General features: G+C 51.1%; 1 protein-coding gene across 1 annotated transcript in view; it reads left to right on the top strand.

The window, feature by feature from the left end:
- LOC131207107 (basement membrane-specific heparan sulfate proteoglycan core protein) overlaps positions 1-24706 on the top strand; it is a 57377-nt gene that overhangs the window by 30380 nt on the left and 2291 nt on the right. Inside the window, exons 10-49 of the mRNA XM_058199716.1 lie at positions 542-661; positions 930-1081; positions 1207-1300; positions 1828-1971; positions 2652-2784; positions 3027-3112; positions 3416-3544; positions 3937-4070; positions 4147-4249; positions 5253-5357; positions 5434-5544; positions 5766-5882; positions 6118-6246; positions 6871-6945; positions 7114-7128; positions 7508-7641; positions 7713-7806; positions 8189-8569; positions 8636-9042; positions 9123-9407; positions 9471-10435; positions 10519-10636; positions 10706-11773; positions 11853-12116; positions 12180-12345; positions 13621-13754; positions 13827-14001; positions 14082-14682; positions 14747-15009; positions 15208-15388; positions 15458-16452; positions 16521-16639; positions 16702-16867; positions 21612-21766; positions 21832-22110; positions 22184-23109; positions 23175-23335; positions 23420-23670; positions 23736-24444; positions 24515-24665. Coding sequence (XP_058055699.1) covers positions 542-661; positions 930-1081; positions 1207-1300; positions 1828-1971; positions 2652-2784; positions 3027-3112; positions 3416-3544; positions 3937-4070; positions 4147-4249; positions 5253-5357; positions 5434-5544; positions 5766-5882; positions 6118-6246; positions 6871-6945; positions 7114-7128; positions 7508-7641; positions 7713-7806; positions 8189-8569; positions 8636-9042; positions 9123-9407; positions 9471-10435; positions 10519-10636; positions 10706-11773; positions 11853-12116; positions 12180-12345; positions 13621-13754; positions 13827-14001; positions 14082-14682; positions 14747-15009; positions 15208-15388; positions 15458-16452; positions 16521-16639; positions 16702-16867; positions 21612-21766; positions 21832-22110; positions 22184-23109; positions 23175-23335; positions 23420-23670; positions 23736-24444; positions 24515-24665 — 10795 coding nt within the window. The remainder of the gene's footprint in view (positions 1-541; positions 662-929; positions 1082-1206; positions 1301-1827; positions 1972-2651; positions 2785-3026; positions 3113-3415; positions 3545-3936; positions 4071-4146; positions 4250-5252; positions 5358-5433; positions 5545-5765; positions 5883-6117; positions 6247-6870; positions 6946-7113; positions 7129-7507; positions 7642-7712; positions 7807-8188; positions 8570-8635; positions 9043-9122; positions 9408-9470; positions 10436-10518; positions 10637-10705; positions 11774-11852; positions 12117-12179; positions 12346-13620; positions 13755-13826; positions 14002-14081; positions 14683-14746; positions 15010-15207; positions 15389-15457; positions 16453-16520; positions 16640-16701; positions 16868-21611; positions 21767-21831; positions 22111-22183; positions 23110-23174; positions 23336-23419; positions 23671-23735; positions 24445-24514; positions 24666-24706) is intronic.

Raw genomic sequence — 24706 nt, 5'->3', positions numbered from 1 at the left:
GCAAACCTTACTTGAGCTTACTTGAACAAATATTTAGTGACAGAAATACTATAACAATAGTGAAGTGAGTATCAATTAAATCTCACTACAGGTTTCTTGTTTGTTAAAAAGAAACTGACTACCTTTGATTACTCATAAATAATCATTCAACATTACTCATAAATAATTATTCAAGCCAATAACGAGAGTCATAGTAAAGAATCCCAAAATAGGTGCTTAGGTCCTACATGTTCCCCACACCGTTACTAAACCTTCCGAACTAACCGTGCCCGCCATTTAAACCGATTACTAACAACGTAACTAATATAACCCAAGACGATCCCCCGCTCCTCTTCGGTGGTAGTAAGGCCTGCCTTTATTTTCCCTGTTTTTCTTACGTTATTCACTAATCGGCATGATGACCGCTGTTTCTCTCTTCCCTGCGCCTGTGCGCGCCCTCTCTCGAATGCTCTAACCAATGTTTGCATGCTGCATGCTGCGTGGTCCTCGTCCAAAATCCCGTAAATCCCGCGCGAACACAAACGAAAACCGAACGCCACAGACTGTCGGCCACACGAGTTCCGGTGCCAGAACGGGCACTGCATTCCGATGGAGCATCACTGCGATCGCTGGAACCACTGTAGCGACGGATCCGACGAAATGGGCTGCGACACGCCGTCAAGTAGGCTGCCCCGGCGACGATTGTTGGCGATCGAAACCGACTTTTATTTCTTTTCTCGCCATTTTTTTTTAATCACTTGTCTTGTCACGATCGAGTGCGAAGTTCAATTTTATTTAACTTTCTATCTTTCAGTTGACACTATTTGCATTTGGTTTCATGGTTTTCTAATTGTGTTGTGCATTTTTCTTTCTGTTTCTTTAATTTGGTAATTTGATGGGTCGCCACTCGCAACGGTTTGCCGCTCGTTCACATACGCTGGCGCCTCTAGGTGAGCCTTGCCGTGCAAACGAGTTCCAGTGCGGCAATGGGCGATGCGTTCCGAACGAGGTTATTTGTAACGGTTACAACGACTGCGGCGACAATACTGACGAAGCCGATGATGTGTGTGAAGCTTCGCTTACTACCTGCCGGCCCGACGAGGTACTGCATTTCGTTTATTTGTTTCTTGTTACAATTGATGTAAAATTTATGGTTTCGTATTCTTGAGTATTTACTTTGATTATTCTTTTTTGTTTGGGACGACTTTTTGGTTGTTTATCTTTTAGTTTTCGTGTTACGATGGGGACTGTATTCCGAGGAGTGCCGTTTGTGACGGTCGCTACGACTGCCATGACCACACCGATGAGAGTGCGTGCGGCGGTAAGTACAAAACGACGTGATTTGCGTGATACTTCGCAAGGAAAAAAACCGGCAACAAGCGATGCCAAACCTTTCCCTTGGCTATTTTCGTGTAGATACATCGATCATTTATAAATGTTATTTGCCTTGCCATTTGCATCAGCTCTGTGTTTAAATGTTGTAAAATGCATTACGCTTGTATCCGTCCGTCATGTTCCATTTTATTGTTGTGTTGTGTAATTGAACTGAATGCATTCCCTTGTTAGTTTACGCCCAAGCTAAACAAAGAACCCCCACAATGATCGAATGAATGGAAAGTAAAAGCTGCATAACTTTTTACAAAAGACAATAATGGCCAAGAACTAAAGCCTCCAGCCTCAACTGAGCTTCGCCTTCGCGTTTGCTTCTGCGGCTTTCAATTTTGTCCAAAAGAGCGTGTCGTAAATTTGTGAAACACAACCTTCGACCATGGTCAAAGCGATAATTCGGCAAGCATCGTACCACAAATTCGCTACATCACCACCAATCGACCCCAATCTTTTTCGTAGAGAACAAAACGCCGGTCAAATCACTGAGTCGCTGCGGCCAGGGCCAGTTCGAATGTAACGACGGTATATGCATTGCGGACTATAAGCACTGTAACGGCATCGTGGACTGCCACGATGAGTCCGACGAGACGAGCTGCAACTCGGGTATAGCATGATCGCATTTTTTTTAACTTCAGTTAAATTACTCACTTTGGGTTCGGTTTGTTCGGAGTACTTTCTCTGTCTGAACAATTGTTTCAATCACGTAACACTAAAGCACATTGGGTTTAAAATTTGGACAAAAAACTGGGCGGCATGACGAATGATGGTTCCGTGGACTTGAATAACGTAACTCACAAAGTACCTGGTCGAAGGGATAACGGACTCCGGTAAAGTGCATGCCCACATCGGCTAATCTACTTCACTACCCACTGCGCTTCTAGTTCCACTGTCGTCTTCCTTCAAAGCCATGCGATAGGTCTGAACTAAACCTGATTCCCATCGATTAACCACGCTGCTAACCTGAAATAATCTGTGGCGAAGGTTCCTGGCCTGCGCTTTCGTTTAAGTCTTTCGTTCCCGTTAAACAGTAACCGAAAGAACGAAACCCATCTGTTGGGGTTCCCCGCAATTTCGAGCTGTTTCAGCAATCACCGGTTAGCGACTGGCTAATCAGAAAATCGTGGATTTGGAATTATGTTAACCAAAGCTGCACGCTGCGCACACTAAATTGCATAGTTTGCTGCAGGCCAACGTTTGCTTCTAATAAAAAAAAACTCACCGTTCGCTGACCTTTTTCCATTTTTGTACAAATGTATCTCATACACATACAAAAACACACACAGATGATTGTAGTATAAACGAATTCTCTTGCGATGGCCAATGCTTCGAGCTGCGGATCTTTTGCAACGGCATTCCCGATTGCGCCGACGGCAGTGACGAACGGAACTGTATCACCTGTCACGGTGATGCCTTTCAGTAAGTGTCCTTCGAGGATCGAAGATCGGCGAGGTGGCTACGGTGACCACCATTTCCACCGCCTGGCGCGCTCCGTGTATATAGTGTGGATTCTAAATAACCTGTTATTGTTTTCCCTTCTTTTCGGTACATTTGTGTTTCGTGAACTCGCTCACCCCGTGTACATATGTCCTGTATATTGTGCCCTTTCTGTTTGCACCAACCCAAACCACCTATCCCACCCGTGCACGGTCTCAATGCAGCTGCCAGAGTAAACAGTGCATTCCACCGGAGCATCGTTGCGACGGTTTCGCGCATTGTAGTGACGGTAGCGATGAACGTGGCTGTAGTAAGTGTCTCTTCATATTGCGTATTTGCGTGTGGTTAGCCTCTCCGTGTGTGCTACTAATGTTTCTGCTTACCAATCGCAGCCGATACTATTCGATAGTGTAGTACTAACTTGCGTCATAGCTAGATCACAATTGGGTGAAACTTTCTCAACACGTAGTCAGCACGAAACAATTGTTCGCCGACACATATTCCCAAAACGCACTAACATTTTTGTTCAACCAACCCTTCCCAAACAACACCCTTTTCTCTTCGCTGTATGATTCGCGCCTGCTCACCACCTTCCTCTCATGCCCGCCACCAGACACCAGTTTAAGCTGCGGTCGGGACCAGTGGCAGTGTAGAAATGGCTTGTGCCTTAATAGTGATTTCCGCTGCGACGGAAATCACGACTGCGCCGACGGTTCGGACGAGGAGGACTGCGAAGCGGAAGGTAAGTGGCCGGGCTAGTGCCAGCAGCTAGCGATGGTTCGAATGAAAAATCGCAACAACAAAAAACCATTCAACCCACTCAAGGACGAATAACCTCTTTGCCTCTTGCTTTCTGCTTTGTCGCGCTCTGTTAATAACCCTTTGTATAGTAAAGTTTTATGCTAAGAAAATGTTATTGAGTTGAGAGCACAATCATCGCCCATCAATCCCCAAAAATCTCGAATAGGACCCAGTGCGCCCCCCCTGGGAACTGGTAAAGTCAAGCGATCTGTGAGAGTGTTTCGATCTTTACAACGTGAATTCTGTGAGGACACGTTACACGGCATTAATCTATCTTCTTCATGTTTGGCGTGTTTTTTCACACGATTCTCGGCGGCGGCAACAACGAAACAGTTCCCCACCAGCGATGCACGGAAGAGGAGTTCTTATGCGATGGTCGATGCATGGACATGGATCGTCACTGCGATGGGCGACAAGATTGTATCGATAATGCGGACGAGGAAGACTGCCCAGAAGCAGCGGTGGAAGTAAGTGGCCTCGGGCCGACGGAACGTGTACCATTGTAACTAAAGCTCTCGTTGTCTCTTGTCCCTGTGATTGTAGCGATGCAGCCAGCTTCAGTGTCCCGACGGGACGTGTTTCGAGCACTCGCAGCGCTGTGACGGTCGTCGGGATTGCGCCGATGGCTTCGATGAGCAGGGTTGTCGTAAGTACTCGCAAACCTGACCGCCCTACGTGAAGTAGTGTTACTTTCGAAATACCCAACTGGCCAGTGGCTACCGGAGTCGAAAACCTGTACATCCGCGACGCACCGACTTGCAGTGAACGCAACAAAATGTTCCACACTAATCCTGCTTACTTCTCTCTCTGAATCTCTCTCTCTCTCTCTCTTTCTCTCTCTATTCTCACCAAACTGCACGCCTCTGTAACCTCCACACGTGTGTGTTCTCTCTGTGTGTATTCCGTTCCGATGCCACTTTGAAACCACTGCACTCTGTCTGCCAATATGCAATAATGCACCCAACACTGACGCACCCAACGCCCCTGGCGCGCGCAGGGTCCTGCAATCAGACTGAGTTCACCTGCTTAGACGGGCACTTTTGCATTGACATCGCGCTGCGGTGCGACAGTTTCTACGACTGCAAAGACTTCTCCGACGAGCAGAACTGTTTCGGTTAATACCAATGTACCAGTGGGAATTTTTTCACGTTCTTTCTTCGTTTGTCTTTGCCATTCCTTTGTCTCTGTTCAGTGTTTTAATTGTTTTGTTTTTGTTTTTTGCATGTTTACGCCTTCAAACAATGACTTTGTTTTGGTTTTGTGGTCGGTGTGAACGCGGACGTTGGAGGTCTTGTGTTTATCATCTCAGCAAAGGATTTCCGTTTCAAAGTGTTCATGCCTCATGCTCAATTTTCACGTTTTCTGTTCCATCCTTTCTCCTGTTCGATGTTTAAGTTATTGACCGTTGGATGGATCTTTGGGTAGGTCTTAATTTTTGCGGATCTTCTCTTCTACTCTTTTCTTCCTGGAACGTTCCGTTCGATATATTTTGATAATCTTCATTTTCTTTCTGCACTCTCCTATGCACGTCTCTATGCATTGGCGTCGTGCATCTCGTTGGTAGTTTAGTGTACGAGTTAACGTATAAAGTCAAATTGCCAACGTGCACAATCTAATCTATCGCCTCTGCTCCGCAACAATACTTCCAGCTTGCCGTTCGAATGAATTCACCTGCGGCGATGGCCACTGCATTCCCAGCTACCAAGTGTGCAACAAACGGGCGGACTGTCGGGACGAGTCCGACGAACGGAACTGTAAGCACGAAACCACCTGTGCTGTACTCTGTGTCTATGGACCAACGTAAGCTAACCTGTCGTTCAATTTTCCTAGGTTCTTGCGCTCGAAACGAGTACCGCTGTGGAACCGGCCAGTGTATCGACGAGAGCCGTCGCTGCGATCAGCGTGTGGACTGTTCGGACGGATCGGACGAGCGAGCTTGCAGTAAGTGTCGGAAAAGCGCTTCCGCAAACATGGCCCCTTCCGGATCCCCATTCCGCCATTTCGTTCATTTCGTTGTCATTTCACTGTTCTTTTCCTCTTTCATGTTAATTTTCCAAAAACATTTCATCGACGTTCGGTTCTGGGGTGCGAACCGGTTGCCAAACTATCATTCCACGATCAATCCACCACCATTACCGTTTGCTGCTCAGCGCCATCTGCAGGACATGTAGAGTGTAGATCGCACGAGTGGAGGTGCCGTAGTGGTCACTGCATTCGACTCGAGCAGCGATGCGACCGTCAGTTCCAATGTCCTGATCGTAGCGATGAGATGGGTTGTCGTAAGTGTCCTCTGCTCTTTATCAGCCTTTATCAGGTTTTTGCAATTATCTGAGTTTGTTACTTTACTTTCTATCGGTTTCATTATTTTTGTATCTTTTTTTGTACTGTCGGCGGTTGTACGGTCCTTTCGATTCTTTCGATCATACTCAATCCTTTCTTTCCCTTCCAAAAATGGCGTCGCTGATTCCCTCGCTGCGAAAATCTACTCCGGATGCGAACCTCCGGATAAAACAGACAGCTGTGCACCGAACATGTTCCGATGTGAGAACGGTCCCTGCATTGACTTGTCGTTGAAGTGTAACGGCCGAGTAGACTGTCCCTATGACACTAGTGATGAGCTTGATTGTTTCGGGCGTAAGTTGCGCGGAGCAGGCCTAGCAAATGCGGCCAGTTCTGAGTTTGAACCACCATACGTTTGCTTTTTCGTAACACACCACAACTAAGGATTGATTATGTTAGTTTGAAGGAAAAAATCCTTTAGTTTGTTTTTATCGACTAAACAAATGCTATGACCAACAATTAAAAATGATTTCCCGTGCTTCTATAAAGAACGCAAGGAATCAAAGCTTTAATCTTTTCAAATTACATTTGAGAGTTTGTTTGGATTGCTTTCACAACTGACAACTCCACTCACGACATACAATGGTTGACTTCACGATTAACTCCGGTTTACAGATTTAACCCAGGTTTTAAATTTCTTCATCTGCCCAAACAGTATATGCAGCCACCTTTCGGAATGATTTACAATCGTTTATCTTCACGAAAATAAATCTCCTGTAACCAGTTATGGCTGCTGCTTGTCTCAAAATTGAACTAAAAACATTCAGTGAATTGGTTTTGCGTGGAGTTCACTAATGTCACAGCGTTGCTTTTCGAGATCACGGCTGTTAACAGAATCCTCGAGGAGTTCTTTCGTTTTGTACAATAACATATGTTAATCGATTTCTTTATTCCTGTCATTTTTCTGTTCACAATGAAACGATGAAGACGTCGTGCCGCCACCGTTCGATCAGCCGCGCCTCGATCTGAAGACCTACCCCGACAAGCAGGACATCAAGGAAAGTAAGTACTGTTTTGTCGCACTTTGGCGTGGTTTCTTCTGAACTTTTCGCTTCTCCAAACTTCTGCTGCTGTGCCTAAAATAAAACCTGTGCCTCCGCTCTGCTCTAACGCCAATCTTCTTCCCTTTTTATATGCTTTCTAATCACTCTTGTGCTTGAAAATGTGTAGAGGATATTGTTGAGGGTAAGTTTCGAGCAGACGGCTCGGTCTTTAAGGTGAATGCCTTTTTCTGCACGAACTGCACGCTGCATGTGAATCCACACTCGCTACTTGAATCGGATTTGATTCAAGATAGTTCTCATTTAAAACTCTCATTTAACTAAATTCTTTGATGACCTTTCAAAAAAGACGAAATAAATTGAATAATTTGTTTCATTAGCGATTAACTCAATCGGCAAAACAAAGGATGAAAAATCGTCACAAAATACTAGTTATTTCCACCTATTCAACACAGTTAACCATTATTAAGTGCAACATAATTCTCGTTATCGTGAATGCACAATGGGATCGTTGGCTGTTGTTTATTCAAATATTCACACAAATGTGATTGCACATATTTCAGGCAACGAGGTCGTCTTTCAGTGTCGCGACGAGGGTCCCATCCACGCCAAGGTCAAGTGGGTTCGTCCGAACGGTCAACCGCTACCACCAGGAACGCGCGACCTTAACGGTCGTTTGGAGATCCCCAACATTCGAGTAAGCTCCCTTCCGTGTCTTCCTTTTTCAGCAGGGATTAACATGTTCTGTTTGCTTTCGTTCCAAACTAGATTGACCACAGTGGCGAGTACGTCTGCGAGGCGGTCGGATATCCAAAATCAACCCCCGGCAGCAGCAAACGTGTCAGCCTGAACGTGGAAAGATGTAAGTCACTTTAGAGGAATTGATCATAGGCTATAATGTGCTTCAAACGACTACCTGTTGTAATTGTTGTGCTTTCGCCGTCAGCGTGGAACGTTAAGTATAGTAATCTCAGGAATGGGGCCTTAAAGTATGGTACAGTACCGCACATCGGTTTTACGTTCTTTGGACCAGGTAATCTAGGCGGTTGATATCGTTATTTTTCGAGGAGTACTCTCCAATGTCCAATTGTTTTTCATGCATTCGCCAACGGACTTACAATCCCATTGGATTGAATGTGGTACGTGGTTAGTAAAATGTAGAGATTTTTTTTGGTTTCCAAAAAGGATTACGCATCACCGTCGCCCATCGGGAAGTTAATGTTGATCTTACGGTCTCTCCTCAGACAACTACCAACGGCCACCGACAGCGTGTGCGGTGAATGAAGCCACCTGCTCGAACGGTGACTGTATACTGAAGACCCAGATCTGCGACGGCAACCGGGACTGCCTGGATGGCTCCGACGAGACAAGCTGCAGCCGGTACCAGAAATGTGAACCGAACCAGTTCAAGTGCCGCAACAACAAGTGTGTCCTGAAAACCTGGCTCTGTGACGGGGAACTGGATTGCAGTGACGGCTCGGACGAGGAGAACTGCGCCACCTTGCCACCAAACTCGCCCTGCCGGTACGATGAGTATCAGTGCCGCTCGGGACAGTGCATTCCGAAGTCGTTCCAGTGCGACACCCACGCCGACTGTCTGGACAAATCGGACGAAGTTGGTTGCAGTAAGTGGTGACGACCCGACTCCACGTCTAGTGTCTAGTTCTTTAATCATTGCTTTCCAATTCCAGTGGCACCTTCCGTCGTTCAACCGCCCCCACCGTCGCTAACCATCCCTGTTGGGGGCATCCTGAACATTACTTGTCGCGCAACGGGCATCCCGGTGCCGCTGATTGTGTGGCGCCTGAACTGGAACCATGTGCCAGAGAAGTGCAACTCTCAAAGCGATCGTGGATTCGGGCGACTGACCTGCGAGGACATGCAACCGATCGATGCGGGCGCGTACTCATGTGAAATCATCAACTCGATGGGTACACACTTCGTATCGCCGGACACCATCGTGATAGTGCCCAACGCTGGTCAGGTATGTCCGCAGGGATACTTCAACAACAAGGCACGAAACCCGAACGACTGCATCAATTGCTTCTGCTTCGGTGTAACGACCACGTGCAAGAGTGCCGATCTGTACACGTACGCGGTGAGTCTGCTTTGCCTTGACCTACAGGTCTAGTGTCTAGTTACTTAATTCGAGTCCTTGTGTCTTGTGGTCTCTTGTAGTTAAGGCCTCCCGTCTCGTCATTGACGGTGGTTGGTGTTGAAGGACCGTGGTCGGGCCGGCGAGAGCTGATGGTCGGTGAGTTCGAAAATCACAACCTAACCGCCCAACGGCACGGTGTGCAGCTCCGGTTGACAAACCTGGTCCCGGGACGCCGAATTCCGTACTACTCGCTTCCCGAGGAGTACAAGGGCAATCAGTTGAAATCGTACGGTGGTTCCATCCGATACGACGTCGAGTTTGACGGCCACGGACGTCCCATCCTGGCACCGGATGTCATACTACAGGTAATGAACGATTCAGCTCAACAAAGTTCATCCGAATGACCGACTTCTCGTGGTGTGTTGTAGGGCAACGGAATCACTCTGCTGTACAGCCACAACCAGACGTTCTATCCGGACGTGAAGAACCACGTAACGGTTAGCTTGTTGCCGGGGCTGTGGCAGAAACCAGACCAAACTCTGGCGACACGTGGCGACATCATGATGCTGCTGGCCAGCATCGACAGCATTCTGATCCGCATGCAGTACATCGACGCCATCGAGCGCAACATTGAGCTCGTGAACATTATGATGGACTCGGCCGGGTACGATGATCGTGGACTGGGTTCCGCTTCACTCATCGAAGAATGCCGCTGTCCACCCGGCTACCGGGGGTTGTCCTGCGAGAGCTGCGACTACGACTACGTGCGCCAGAGCAGCGGTCCCTGGCTGGGACGCTGTGTACCGCGGGCGGAAGAGTGCCGTCCGGGATACTACGGTGATCCGAACCGTGGCCTACCGTGCCAGCCGTGTCCGTGTCCGGTGGCGGGTGAGAAGTCTCGCGCTCGCTCCTGTTACTTGGATGCTCGTGACAATGTAGTCTGCAAGTGCGATCGGGGTTATGCCGGCGAACGGTGCATGGAATGTGACGTTGGTTACGTCGGAAACCCACTCGGCGAGGGTTGCTTCCCGCGGCCGGTCTCGAACTGCAACTCGCTCGGTACGGAGCGTGCGCTGGGAGATGGCCGCTGCTACTGCAAACCGGGTGTCGAGGGGCAGTACTGTGATCGGTGCTCCGCGCAGCACTTCTACATGCACGACAAGGGCTGCGTCGAGTGCTTCTGCATGGGCGTGTCGAATCTGTGCTCCAGCACCACACAAACGCGGGACGTAGTTCAGGCCTCGTTCGCCGACGGCCGATCGTCGTTCTCGCTGATCTCCGACTACACCAACCCGTCGGTCGTCGCCAAAAGTTTACCGATTTCGAACAGAGAAATAGTGTACCGCAACTTCGGAGTGAGCGACGAAACGTTCTACTGGAGACTTCCGACACAGTAAGCTTTGGTGCCGTTGTTTGCTAGCGAGAGATAGAGAGAGAGAGAGAGAGAGAGAGAACTTCACTACGAATTCTTTTTAGGTTTCTGGGCAACAAGCTAACCTCCTTCGGTGGCCATCTGAACTACACGCTACGCTACACGCCCCACTCGTCCGGTGGAGTCTCGCGTAACAACTCTCCAGACGTAGTGCTGCACAGCGTAAGATCACGATCGCAGCGACGATTGCTGAACCGCAACCTCTAAGTAACCGCTACGTATCGTTTACAGGGCAACAAGATCAAGCTGCACCACTATCGGGCCAACAGTGGTATCTCACCGATCGGCTCGAGCACCAACTCCGTACCGGTTCTGGAGGACTTCTGGCAGAACTACGAAGACGGCAACACGGTCAACAGAGAGTACCTGCTTATGGCACTAGCGAACGTTAGTGATATTTTCATCAAGGCAACGTACAACACTGTTTCGAATGAGGCCGCCCTGTCGCACGTCAGTCTGGACATTGCCCGAGAGCATCCGTACGGTGGGTCTGGAGCGCGTGCCTGGCCCGTCGAGCAGTGCCAGTGCCCGCAGGGCCACATCGGCCTATCGTGCGAAGACTGCGCGCCAGGATACTACAAGGGCGACAACGGTATCTACCTTGGACTGTGTGAACGGTGTGAGTGTAATGGCCACTCGGAGGAGTGCGACTCGCAGACGGGTGCCTGTCTCCGGTGCCGCGATAACACCTACGGCGCTAGCTGCGAGCACTGTCTGCCACAGTTCACCGGCAACGCAACCGGTGGCACTCCGTACGATTGCAAACCGAGCACGCCGAGCGAGCGGATTGACTGCAGCCGGGACTGTGATGCGCGAGGAGGTAGGTGCACCAGCTACGGCTGTGAGTGTAAGGAGCTGGTCGAAGGGCGTCGGTGTGACCAGTGCCGCGAAGGTTCGTTCGGACTGAGCAGTCGGCACGGGTCCGGGTGTCTGGAGTGTTTCTGCTCCGGTGTAACGAAGTCGTGTGGCATCTCCAACATGTACCGCGAGGAACTGCCGGTCATTGTGGATGAGTTCGACAACACGATCACGTTGGCCGACCGCGACGGTAAGGTGCTGGTGCGGGACAACTTCAACATCAACCCGAGCATAAACGTCATCAGCTACGTGTTCCGTGATCGCGACACGTACTACTGGAACCTGCCGAGCCAGGTGCTAGGCAGCCAGATTCTGTCGTACGGCGCTAACCTCACCGTAACGCAGCAGGTCGATGGGGGACGACCGTTGCCGGACCAGGATATAATACTCATTGGCAATGGGCTGAAACTGGTGTGGTCTCGGGACCACTACGAGGATGGCGTAAGTCTGCTGTCTGCCGTGTGGGGTGCCAGATATTTCGGATTGGTCAGCCTAACTTTCGCTATTCCGGTTTTTTCAGACATACATCGTACCATTGCATGAGTCATACTGGACAGTGATCAACCGCCGTACATCCTACCCAGCTTCCCGAAACGATCTGTTGACCGTGCTGGCCCATTTGGATCACATTCTGATCCGCGCCACCACGAAAGAGGGTACACGCCAGTCGAGCATGAGCGACATCACGCTCGGTACCGCCGTTACCACTCGTAACTACAACGGCATTGCCGAAGATGTTGAGATGTGCCGCTGTCCGCCGGGCTATCGTGGCACTAGCTGCGAGGTATGGTTGACACCATGCCACCGTTTCACTGGATATTGACAACATTATTTGTGTGCTTTCCAGCTCTGCGAAGATTTGCACTACCGTGACATCTACAACCGCCGTGCCGGTATGCCCGGGGTTTGCAAGCGGTGTCCCTGCGAAAACGCTGACTCGTGTCAGATGGACAGCCGCGGTGAGGTATCGTGCAACTGTCGCGAAGGTTACACGGGCGTAAACTGCGATAACCGTAAGTGTTACCAATCGGGTGCACGCATTTACGCGGCTAGGCGCGTAACGAGGTGTTCCTCTTCCTCTTTCTTTTACATTCTCTCCCCATCGTGCTGCCGCATGTAAATGTGGCGCTGGATATTCCTTTTGTTCTCGTTGTTAGACGTAGCATCATCAATTGCACGCTCATGGAATGGTTTGCCGCAGGCTAACAGTAAACGGGTTAACTCGCATTCGCACATTCGCCTTTAAATTGCACTAATAACATTCGAATTGCAATAGTATCATTCACTCGCAATAGTTTACACGCAACCTGTTCACAAAATGGGCATTGATTTAACCGAATGGTAAGAAGTTGGCCTTTACAGTGGCAAGAAGTTGGATAGCACATTAGTCGTAGTATGGGGTTTCTTCTTAACTTAACTTGTATCTGCCTATTGATTCCGGGTCCGAATGTGATTGTTTTCCAACCACACCTATAACACCCTCTTTTGCATTGTTAATCTCATCATCATCATGCACCGCACAGGAGCACGGAAACCTACGACCCCCCGGTTGGCAAAGGGTAAACGTAGACCTGCGGCCGCTAACGTTGTCGCTAATGCACCTACTAAATTCAACTGCTCGAACGGTGCGACGTTTGAGGCATCGTACCGCCCTCACTACGATCAGTACTTGAAGTGCGATAAATATGGCGCCGTAATCGAAGTGATATTCAAAAACAAGAACAAGCGATCCTATAAAGGTGGTTGTTGGTGGTTTGCTACCTGAATGTTTAAGCGCTTTGGTTAGTTATAACACGAACGCTTTCCTTCCTACTTACTTCCATGTCGGGAATTAACTACCGAAAATGATCTACTATTTCTCTAATCTGCCAAACATTACAACGATGCCGGCCCTTTACAAATTAATACACCAGGTACAGATGTTAGGCGCAACCTACACCTATAACCATTATAACCACACTTTTCGCTCCTAATTATTGTACATAGTATTGGGTTGCGCAACAAAGCAAATTGACCGCCGAGACCTACTGCTGTACATAGTCGAACTTGGTTGAAGCAATCCGGAGGTGACCTAAACACCACCACATGAGTTCCGATTTGACGATAGTTTGCCACAGTCTCCTGAAAGTACATTTATTGCTAGTTTATAATCCGGTAACTAACAAGGGCATAAGTAGGCAGTTAACCATCACCGAATAACAATGTACAGAGAGAGCCGTGTACCTTCCGAGTGCCTGGGTACTAACATTGAATGTGTTTTCTGTCCTTCCACTTCCCGAACTCGAAAGATGTCGATTCGCGGCCGATCGTTCCACCGCCAAGTCCGGTGATCGAAGTGAACATCAACGTGCCATCCATCCAGATTGTCGAGGTCGGCAATGACTTCCGTGCCGACTGTCACGCACGTCACCTCGTGTCGAAGGTTGGTAACCGGAGTGCCGGAGATGTGTCTCGTGAACGGCACTTTCAATCGTCCCGTCGACTGTAATTTCAGTATCCAATCGAAGTTGAATGGAACAGAGAGAATGGCCGCATGCCCGATCACGCTTACACCGACCGCGGTACGCTGGTCATCACCAACATCCAGATAACTGACGGTGGATCGTACGTATGTCGCGCCGGCAGTGGTTCCGAGGTGGTCTACAAGCAGGTCACCATTAACGTCAGCAGTAAGTGTGATGCATGGCGATAGCGCTGGTGTGCCGCGGTGAACTCAAGCCCACAAATGTCAATCTTCCTCCATTCGCAGAACAAGAACCTGTGCGTCCGGCGGTACAGCTCTCACCTCAGTTGATCGACCAGAACGAGTATCAACGGGCCGAGGTGCGGTGTGTTGCCACGGGATACCCAACACCGACCATTGTTTGGGAGCGTGTCGATCAGCCGATGCCTTTCAACACCGCCAACGAGTACGGTTTGCTGCGATTCAACTCGCTCCGTCTGCAGGACGCCGGAACGTACCGGTGTCTCGCTCGGAACGACGTCGGTGAGGCCGATGCCCTGTTAACAGTGTACGTCCGGCCCGTCGGTGGTCCGCCTGTTCCGCCACCATCCTCTAACGGGGCAGAGGAGCACGTTGAAATCATGCCCAGCAGCTTCGATGGCCAACCGGGTCAGCAGATCCGTCTGGTCTGCCAGTGCTCCCCAACGGCTCGCGTCACCTGGAACAAACAGGGCGAATCCCGGCTGCCACCGAATGCCAACGTACGCAACGAGATTCTGATCATCGAGCACGCGTCCCAAGAGAACAGTGGTCGCTATAGCTGCACGGCCTACTTCCCGACCGGCCGCGTCAAAGTGTCCACCGTCGATGTGCTCGTCACCGATAGTCTACCACCGCAACCGAACAGGTAAGTCGTCCCCGCCCTTGCTTGGTAAACGAACCAATGCGAACCTCACTCGCTTTTTTGCCAGAATCGCACCACGCGTGAATCCGCTGAACAAAAACTACGTGCTGGTGCAAGGATCTGACTTTTCGCTGCCATGCGAAGCTACCGGCACACCGTTCCCGACGATCAAGTGGACGCTAAGCGGTAAGCCGTTCGAGAGCAACGTCCAGCAGAGCAGCAACGTGTTACGCATTTTCAACGCACAGCCCAGCAACGGTGGAGTGTACATTTGTGTCGCCAACAACGAGGAGGGCATGGACCGTGCCTACACCGTTATCGAAATCGATCGTAAGTGTTGCGAAAAGCATTCCAATCTCGAAATAGCCTTACGGGCCTTATATCATGAAACTAAGAGTCGTGTGTTGCACTATTTACAAGCCCTCGAAGCGATCACCGGTAAATGTGAAATTATCCAACTATATGACAACGTTTTGATCCGAAGGGTATACTCTTCTAATGAATCTAACTTTTCCTATCTGAATGCAGGTCGCGAGAGGCCCGTGTTGGAGCTGTACCCAAGTGAACCGCAAACGATCAAGGTTGGTGAGTCGGTCCGCTTGAGCTGTCGTGCGTCGGCCGGAGTACCGTACCCAACCATTAGCTGGGTCCGCAAGGATCGCATGCCGCTCTCCACTCGCTTCACCAACGATGCAGAGGGAGTGGTAACGTAAGTAGACTGTCGGTGTGGCCCATCCTGTTGCTTGGTTCCTAATCGTTCCTGCCATTTGCCCGATAGACTACACGAAGCGACGCTGGAAGATGCGGGCGAGTACGAGTGCCGGGCGGAGAATGTTGCCGGCTCGGCAGCCCTTTCGACCACGCTCGAGGTACTGCAGCCACCGATGATCACCCTCGAACCGAACGAATACCACAAGATCACGGAGAACGACGATTTCACGATCTACTGCTCGGCCAGCGGTAAGCCAGCGCCGACGCTTACCCTCACACCGCCACACGGAGCGCTCAGGTCGTACAGTGCACCGGTGGAAGGTTTGCGCGAGGTTTCGCTACAGCTGCACCGTGCCGAGCTGCAGGATGCCGGCACGTACGAGTGCACGGCCAAGAACGCTGCCGGCGAGGACTCGCAGTACCTGACGCTGCAGGTCGAGCCGAAGCGGGGTGACATTGGCAAGTACAACGATGACGACGGTCCGAGCCGAGGCCCACCGTCCATCCACCGACCGCCGCCCTTGTCACCGGCGCAACCAGGACAGCCGATGTACCACACGTACAAGGCGGTGCTGGGCGAACAGGCGACGCTGATCTGCAACGAAGAGCACCGCAGCGCTCGCACCGAGTGGCGCCGTTCGGATGGGCGTGCCCTTCCGTACAGTTCGATCGTACGGGGCGGCAGCCTCACCATCGAAAACACCGGCCACGATGCGAACGGTCTGTATGACTGCATCACGTACTCTCTGTCAACGCAACCGGTGACGCTGGTGCGCATCATGGTTGAGGTGATAGCTCCGCCGAAAATCAGCTTTAGCCCACCGATGCCGATGACGGTGCGCCCGGGCGATAAGGTGGATGTCCTGTGCAACGTCACCGGCGATCAGCCGATTCAGTTCCGCTGGCACGTCGAAGATAACCGCAGCTGGCCTAGCACGGTGCACGTGTATGACAAGTACCTGCAGTTCCGCAGCATCGCCCCGGAGGACGCCGGCCGATACTACTGCACCGCGTGGAACCACCACGGCAACACGACAAAGGTGGCCGAAGTGATCGTCAACAGTAAGCATCACCGGATCCAGTCACTGATCCCATTCTCGCTTACCCATACGGCCTTCTTTTTTCTGCAGAAAACGAAATGATTCGGAATGGGCCTTTCTACGGGCAGCGATACCACGATGTTGTTCGCGGTTCCAAGGTAGATTTTGGTTGCCAGCTACCACAGGGTTCCTCGCACGAAGTCGTTCGCGTAAGTAGTTCGTGCAATTGCTCGATGGCAGTACAATACTTTATGTCTGGCTTTTGCAACAGTACACGTGGACCCGCGAGGAAGGCGCGCTGCCGAGTACAGCCAAGGTGAAGGACAGGGAGCTGCACTTGTTCGATGTCAAGAAGGAAGACGCCGGTAACTACAAGTGTACCATGTACTATAGCAACGGCACGGTAGCCTACGACTCGGTCAGGCTGTCGATCACGGGTGAGTAGTACCGATATACCTGCGATTCATGCACAAGTCTCACTAGCAACGACAGCAAAACCTACAACAGCGTGGCAAAACCAGAACTCCTGCAATCTAGTATAGGTGGTGGGCTTTAAACTTATCACAGACAGACTGCGTAAGGTGCACAATTAATGCATCTGCCGAAGTGACCAAATGAACGAGGAAGTGACCAAATGAATATGCGAGCCACTGCACCACAGATCAGACAGCAGAGTGTGCACAAGCGTACCACTCCCTGGTAGGGCCTTGCTCGGGTCTTTTGTTCCATCCACAAGGATAGTTAGTTTCTTAAGTGCAATCGCCCACTCGTCTGCAGTAAGAAATGCAGGTACCCGTAGTATTAGTAGTAGCACGGCTAACCGCGGTAGTGGTTGATGCTAAACACCTAACCGTAGATCGTTTCGACGGCTAATGCTTCACCGTATACAGGGACGGACGTGTGCGGGCAGTACTTGAGCACTTGATGCTCGCAAAGTAGTATTAGCTCCCTATTGGTTACTTTGGTTTTTGTTTTCTTTTGTATTATAGAGGCTTTGAGCTATAGTGGCCTAACATTCGTCTCTTGGTTACTTCGGTTGATCCTTACGTATGCGCTGGTGATCATCCCGCGAGTTGTAGAAATTTCAATTTATTTTCTTGCTGCTCGACCACGCAATGTACAAAGCTACCGGTCTGTTTAACTCAGATTTAGTTGATTGATATCGACACGATATTAGTTACAATCACTACACGAACAATTGGAATACCACACAGGATCACTGAAGGCACACACCCCGTCAGTTGGCTGCCGATAAGTAAGTTAATAGTAATGAGTGCCTACGAGTCATACTGCCCACTCAAGATAGGCGCGTTCGAGATCACGTTCGACAAGCACCAAAAAGTGTTCGTTCCGTTAAGATCGTCAGACGAGGGCGATCATTTCGGGTTGCTAAGAAGCTTTTTAGGCGAAACTCTAGTGTCTGCCTCGCAGTTTCAGTCTGGAACCGAGCTAAACGAAAACTGCCACAACATCATGCACCGAGCCAGCTAGAAGAGTAGACGGATAGGAGCGTAACCGCGCTTAGATCGATAGTGCCACAGACTTGCATTACACACATTACACACAGACCCCCAGGTTGTTGCCGGTGGCTAACACTTGTAGTTGCATTTAAGATAAGCGCATGTTGTACAGATGAAGAACCGGTGGAGCGATTCTTAATCGTGGAGCTCGAGTTACGGCCGAGCAACGAGTGCACACTCCTCAGTAGCTAGTTTTGTATCATCATCATGCTATCGTTTGTAGTACGTTAAACTTACCTACCTACTCCCTACCCACTCATGCACACATACAATGCATACATACACACTGACACACGTTTCATGCACACATTGTAATGATACTACTACTAACCTACAACCAAGCAAACAAAAATCCCTCCGGAACTGTGTAACCTATATAACCGACGAGGAACCGAGGTTCATGAATTGGAAGTCCTAGCGAGAAGGAACGTAGTATTAATTTGTTACCACTGCAACGACACCCACTGTAAAACGGGACAATAAAATAACAGACCAGTGTACTAATGAATGAAAAGCTTCGTACGAACCAGCAGCAGCAGAACGACGAAATTGTCCTTTGGGGTCGTGAGTCTTTCATGGGAGCTTACTGGGGATTGGACGAGCCCCCGTTGGAGGCCAGCAATTGCTGCATAGTACCGATCGTTGTGATGGTATCTGTGGACAAACGCAGACCTTGACTTGATGTGCCGTACCGTTTCCGTTGGCAAAGGAATCACTATTGACGTAACAGAAACCGTTCGCCGCTTTGACTAGCACGCACGGGTGGGTTTTTGTGGTTTTTAAATCTTCATGTTGGTCGGACTTTGACACAGATTAGCCCTTCAGTTGAACAGCTATAGAACTATGTCTACTCATCATGCCTCATACCGTTTATCATACATTCACCGCACTTGCACCGTACCCATCATGCGAGTAGCCCGAGTAGTTGTTCATCATTGCATTATCGTATGCCATCGCAAAACACCCCCACAGAACACAGTACCTGTGTGCGCGCGTTTGTGAGCTTGTTTTGACCAACCTTCAAAGGTAGATCGCTTATATCGTTCATACACCAGTGCATGCCTTCCGATCACCAGCAAACCCAGCACACACAAACTATAATCCCACTCGCACCGATCGGGCGGACCGCCAGGTTTGTGCCTGGTGGCCACCGCCACGATCAATGCTTACGCGCCACGTGTGCTGCTGTCCGACGGGTCCAAATTCCAAAACCGACCGCCCCGGAACGTCACCAATACTGCGCAGCCATGTTTCACGTGGACTCCGATTGGCTTGTTTGTTTGGTCGCTGGCTGCTACTACAAAGCAAAACGCAAAGCATTCCCCCGCTTCCCCCGGGGGGGTGTGTGGTGCAGTATTCGTGACGTCGGCGTTTGAAAGCCCCAATTTCGATCGATCTCGAAGTTTGCCCATTCGTCACATCTGTCACGCCTCCCCTAGTCCGAGACCGACCGACACTCACTAGATCGCCCCCCGTGCAACCCAACCTTGGGCCGACCGGGTTCCCGATTCCGTTCGTTCCTTGTTTCGTGAAGCAGGGCGCGGACCGTCGGCGGAGGCGTGCAGCTTCACCGACTACGTGTGCCCGGTGGCCGTGGTGGTGTACGCCGGGTGCGTTCGTCGCCAGTGGGTCTGCGATGACGGGCGGTACATCTGCCGGGATCGGCTCAGTTTGGCCACATGTACGCCCGTCGGGCCACGGCACAGTCCAGCGGCGCCCGGTAACAACAGCAACAGCACCACGATGGGTCGACCCCGTGGCGGGCGGGTTCGCCACCGTCCGCGGACGCGTAATGGCGCCCGAACGCGCTCCGGTGGCCGACGTGGTGACGGCAATGACGGTGGTCACGAGCAGAAGGATGAGGATGTCGATCGTCCGAAGCGTAAACCAACGTTTTATTTCGGTTTGTTATGATGAGTTTGTTGTTTTTATTATTTCCCCGTTCCCTCTGTATGTGTTCACTCTAGTTCACGTAGGCCCCCCAAGCCTCCGAGATCTGTATCTGTTTAGTACACGTTCAACCCCATAGTTGTACCGTAACCGGTAGTTACCCCCGTCACTTTGTCCCTAGACTAGACAACCTAGACCTAGGCTTTGTCCTGTCCCGCTCTCTCTCTTTCTCGTTTTCTCCCTCTGTAGTACTATTAGTCCACTGGTCGTCAGTGGAGAAAGAGAGCGTTTGAACAAATTGTGTGTCAGTCCAAAGCCGCCGCCGTGCAAGGGCCGGAAAGGAAAATTCCAAATTCGAAACCAACCAACCAAATCTTGGACCACATTTCAGCGAACCAATATCGGAACACCACAGAGAGTAAACAGCAGGACCCTTGTCGTGCGGCGCAGCGACACCCTTTTTGGGGCAGCAAATTGTCTCGTTTGTTTGTTCGTCATTCACCTCATTCAGACGTCTATCTAGTGTGCTTTTGTGCTAAGTACGAAAGTCCGTCCGCCTGCTTCGTCGTGCTAAATGCATTTCTTATGTGTTCTGTTCCAATAGCGCTGGTAGCTCCACCGTTGCTCTAAGTTTTGGTTTTCAACCTTTTTTCGATTCAATTACTCCCCAATGTCCGTCCCAAAGTCAGTGCCTCTTTCGAAGGAGAGGATTTGACTGTTCGTATCCTTAAATTTAAAAGTCTCACTGCCTAGCAGGCAGCGCACAACGTATGGCAACCCGAACGAGAACGTATTTTGCTATTTTGAGGTTTTGTTCCGTTAGTTTATTCGCTCCAATGTTATAAAACCTTCCGACGGTAACCCCTGACGGTATGTAGTTTTTAAATATATTTTGCCATATGGTGTGCTTTTGTGTGCGTTTTCCATTTTTTCCGTTTCAAACGCAACCGTCACTCTTTATGCTCCTCTCTCGCTCTCTCTCTATGCGTACGCTTGCGTGTGTTTGTGTGTGCTTCTCTTTGTGTCAGCCAAATCTTCGGCCACCATCTAGCCTTTAATGGCAAGAAGCTTTAAAATTGTCCATTCGTTTCATTCAAGAGAGTCCTTTATTTCTTCAACTTCAACTTGGGGCTTTTGTTTCAGTATTGTTCCCAATGCCGGTGCCTCAGGCGGGATTTTTCCACTATCGCCGGCTGTCTTCGTGTCCTCGCCAACATGCCCAACCCACCCCCCCCCCCCATTAAAGACCCTAACGAAGATGATCCGTTTTGTTTGAGAGTGCAGTCGCCATCGTGTGGTAATCCTGTGTGTTTGCTTGTAACTAACGCCATCAATCATCAGTGCCCGTCTCGTACCACTGACAGACTAACAGAACATTAAAATGGTAGCAAGGTACTAACGGCCACTAACTGTGAGGTTATGGTGCTAAAAACGTAGTCGTCTGTCGGCTAACTGCGGTCGGAATATAGTAATGCTAGGCGAGACTCTCGAGAGAAGCCCTCAGAGGGATGGCTTCGTCTCAAAATAATCCCCGTACGACCTCGTAGACCAATAACTGGTGGAAGTAGTTCAATGACGAAGTACAGTGTTGAGGAGCCAACAAAAAGCAGCGTCCAGTAGTAGTGAATGTTATAAACCAGTTTAACGAGCAGCTCCTGTGTATCCTTGGTCCGACTAGGAAAGGGCTACACAGTGTCACTCGCCACAACATTACGAATCTAACGCCTGATTGTTTTTCTATTTATCCGGAACCACTCACCGCTCCGCTCAGCTCCCGAATCACTGCCAATTCTGCAGCTCGAACCGTCGCGCTCATACGTGCGTCCCGGAGAGTCGATCGCCGTTGATTGTACCTCATCGGCCGGCACTAGCGTACCGATCCGTTGGGAGAAGGGTGACGGCTCACCGCTGCCGTTCAACATTCGTGTAAGTATCCCATTTCGGTATCCGATCCGAAACAGAAACTCACCGCGCACATTCCTTGTTTACAGCAAGACGGAAACCGGCTGTACATTGCGAACGCACGCGAAGATGACACGGGCAAGTACACGTGCGTCTGCTACACGGAAGATGGGCTGCGCTACATTTCTGACTTTGAGCTGCAAGTGGAAGACAACACGATCCCGGACGTACCGCGCACTACTGCCCGAGTCGAGTACGCAGACCGTGGCACGACAGTTAAGCTGCAGTGCAACACCGACCTGCACCCAACGTCCTACCAGTGGTCTCGTAACGAGGGCTCTCTGTCGGCCGACGAGGACACCCGAAGTGTAAGTGGCCGCCGATCGCCTTACGGGCGTCACTTGATTGTTCTCCCTGTGTTCTTCTTCGGGTTTTTCGCAGGCTGTTCTCGTCCTACCGGACGTGCAAGCGTCCAGCGCTGGAACATATGTCTGCACCGCCAAACACGGCGGCCAAACGGCGAACGTGCTGATCACGCTCGTCGTCAACGCGGTCATACCGTTCTTCCCGCAGTCGCCACGAAGCTACATCGAGTTCAAGCCCATCGAGAACGTGTACTCGAAGTTCTACTTCGAAATTTCGTTCAAGCCGGAAAAACTGAACGGTCTGCTGCTGTACAGTGCCCAACGGCGTCCGCATGAGGACTTTATCGCGCTGTCGCTGAACGCCGGCTACCCCCAGTTCCGGTTCCGGTTCGGCGGTGAGCTGGTGACCCTGCAACCGGACCAGCCCGTCCGCCGCGGCGAATGGCACACGGTCAAGGTGAACCGGGTGCGCAACAACGGCTTCCTGCTGGTGGACGATCAGGCCCCGGTGAACTTCCCCGAGCGGCTTCGCTTCCATGGACTCAATCTGGACGACCACCTGTTCGTTGGTGGTGTGCCGAACTTTGACAGCGTACCGGCGAATGCGCTGGAATCGCGCGAAGGATTCGTCGGCTGCATTAGCCGGCTTAAGTTAAACGACCGGGAAGTGCAGCTGTACGAGGACGCCATCACAACGGTCGGGCTGACGGCGTGCGAACCGTGCGCGGAGGATCCCTGCAACCATGGGGCCGGCACGTGCATGGAGTCGCAGACGGTCCGCGGATACGTGTGCCTGTGCCGCGAGGGTCACACGGGACGCAACTGTGAGCACGAGGGCATCGGGTGTGCCGTGGACACGTGCGGCGTCGGTCGGTGTCAAGAGACAGACGTCGGACCGGAGTGCTACTGTCCCGTGCACAAGACGGGAGATCGCTGCCAGTACACCGAGCACTACAGTGACGCCACGCTGGCGTTCAAGGATGGAAGCTACGCGGCCTACGAGTTAGTAGCAATACTTACCCAGGAACTGTTACTAGTAGTTATTCTATCCTCTCCCTTGCTTTCAGTAAATTCCAATCGAAGCGCAGCGTTCAATTCCGATTCAAGCCCGACTCGCTGGAAAACGGTGTCCTGTTCTACGCGGCCGAACATGAGCAAGCGTACGGCGATTACCTGGCGGTGATTCTGAACAATGGCTTCATCGAACTGCGATACAGTGTGGCCGGAAGTAAGTGACACGGCGATCGTTTACTCCAACGACAGCGATAAGCTCACGTTTTCTTTGTACATTCCCTTACGGCTCCTTCACTAGAAATAAAGCCTTCGGTATTGCGTTCGATTGTCCCGATTGAGGTCGGCCGTTGGCATAGGGTTTCGACGGGACGTTCCCGGGCCGGCGTTGGCTACTTGCAGGTCGACGAAGAAACGGTGATCAACGAGATGCCGAACCGCAATCCACCGATCCTGCTAAAGACCAAGGTTTACGCCGGCGGATACGATAAGCGGCTACTGATTAGCCAGGAGCTCGGTGTCCGTCGTGGGTTCGAGGGATGCATCGCTGAGGTGAGGGTCTGTAGTAAGTGTTTACCGTGGGCAGCCGCTGTACAGTATTCGGTGGGTCTTTTCAGCTGGAAACATCCGGCAACAAGGTGAACATGATCGACGACATCCAGGATTCGGCCAATGTGTACCACTGTGGGCACGAGAAGGTGGTGCCACCTGCGCGGCGTGGCGATGAGGAGGACGAGGGTTCGGTCACGTGTCGTCCCGGACGCGGAGGCGTCGATTGCGAGATCGTTACCGACATCTGTCTCGACGAGCGTCCGTGCGAAAACGGTGCCCCCTGTTTGTCGCACGCTGGAGGCCTCAACTACACCTGTACCTGCCAACCGGGCTACCTTGGGATGCGATGCGAAAGCGTCTACAACACGATCGTAGCTTCCCGCTTCCACGGTAACGGATTCATCGAAGTTAGCCCCGATGCGCTAGAGAAGGGCCCCAACCAGCTGGTCACCGAAATAGCGATCCTGTTCAGTGCCTACGAGAACAACGGACTGCTACTGTGGTACGGGCAGCGCAACGGCGAGGAGTTCCTCGGCAACGACTACATTGCGCTGGCCGTGCAGGATGGGTTCGTCGAGCTGACGATAAGAATGGACGGGCAAGAATCCAGCATCCGCCATCTGGACGCATTCGTGGCCGACGGCGAACGACACGTGGCACTGGTGCGCCGTGACCGCAATCAGTTCCATCTGCAGGTCGACTCGATGACCGTGCATGGAGAGACACGCCCGACGGGCAAGCAGACGATGAACCTTCCCGGCAGCATCTACATCGGTACGACAAGTGATTAAGGACTGAAAAGATACCTTTGTTAAATGCTTACACCGTTCTCTGTGTTTGACAGGTGGTGTGCCGGATATCGAGCGTGTTACCGGCAATCGCTACAACGAGAGCTTTAACGGGTGTGTGTTCAGCGTGGAGAACAACGAGAAGAGCAGATCCATCGAGCTGCGTGACTACGCGCTCCGCACGGTCAACGTCGACGTTTGTGACGAGTAAGCCTCACACCTTTCACAATTCTCACTCCTAACCTCTA

This window comes from Anopheles bellator, chromosome 2, assembly GCF_943735745.2.
Source record: "Anopheles bellator chromosome 2, idAnoBellAS_SP24_06.2, whole genome shotgun sequence".
NCBI lineage: Eukaryota > Metazoa > Arthropoda > Insecta > Diptera > Culicidae > Anopheles > Anopheles bellator.
The sequence above is the reverse complement of the archived record's forward strand: the minus strand, read 5'-3'. Positions and strand labels throughout refer to the sequence as shown.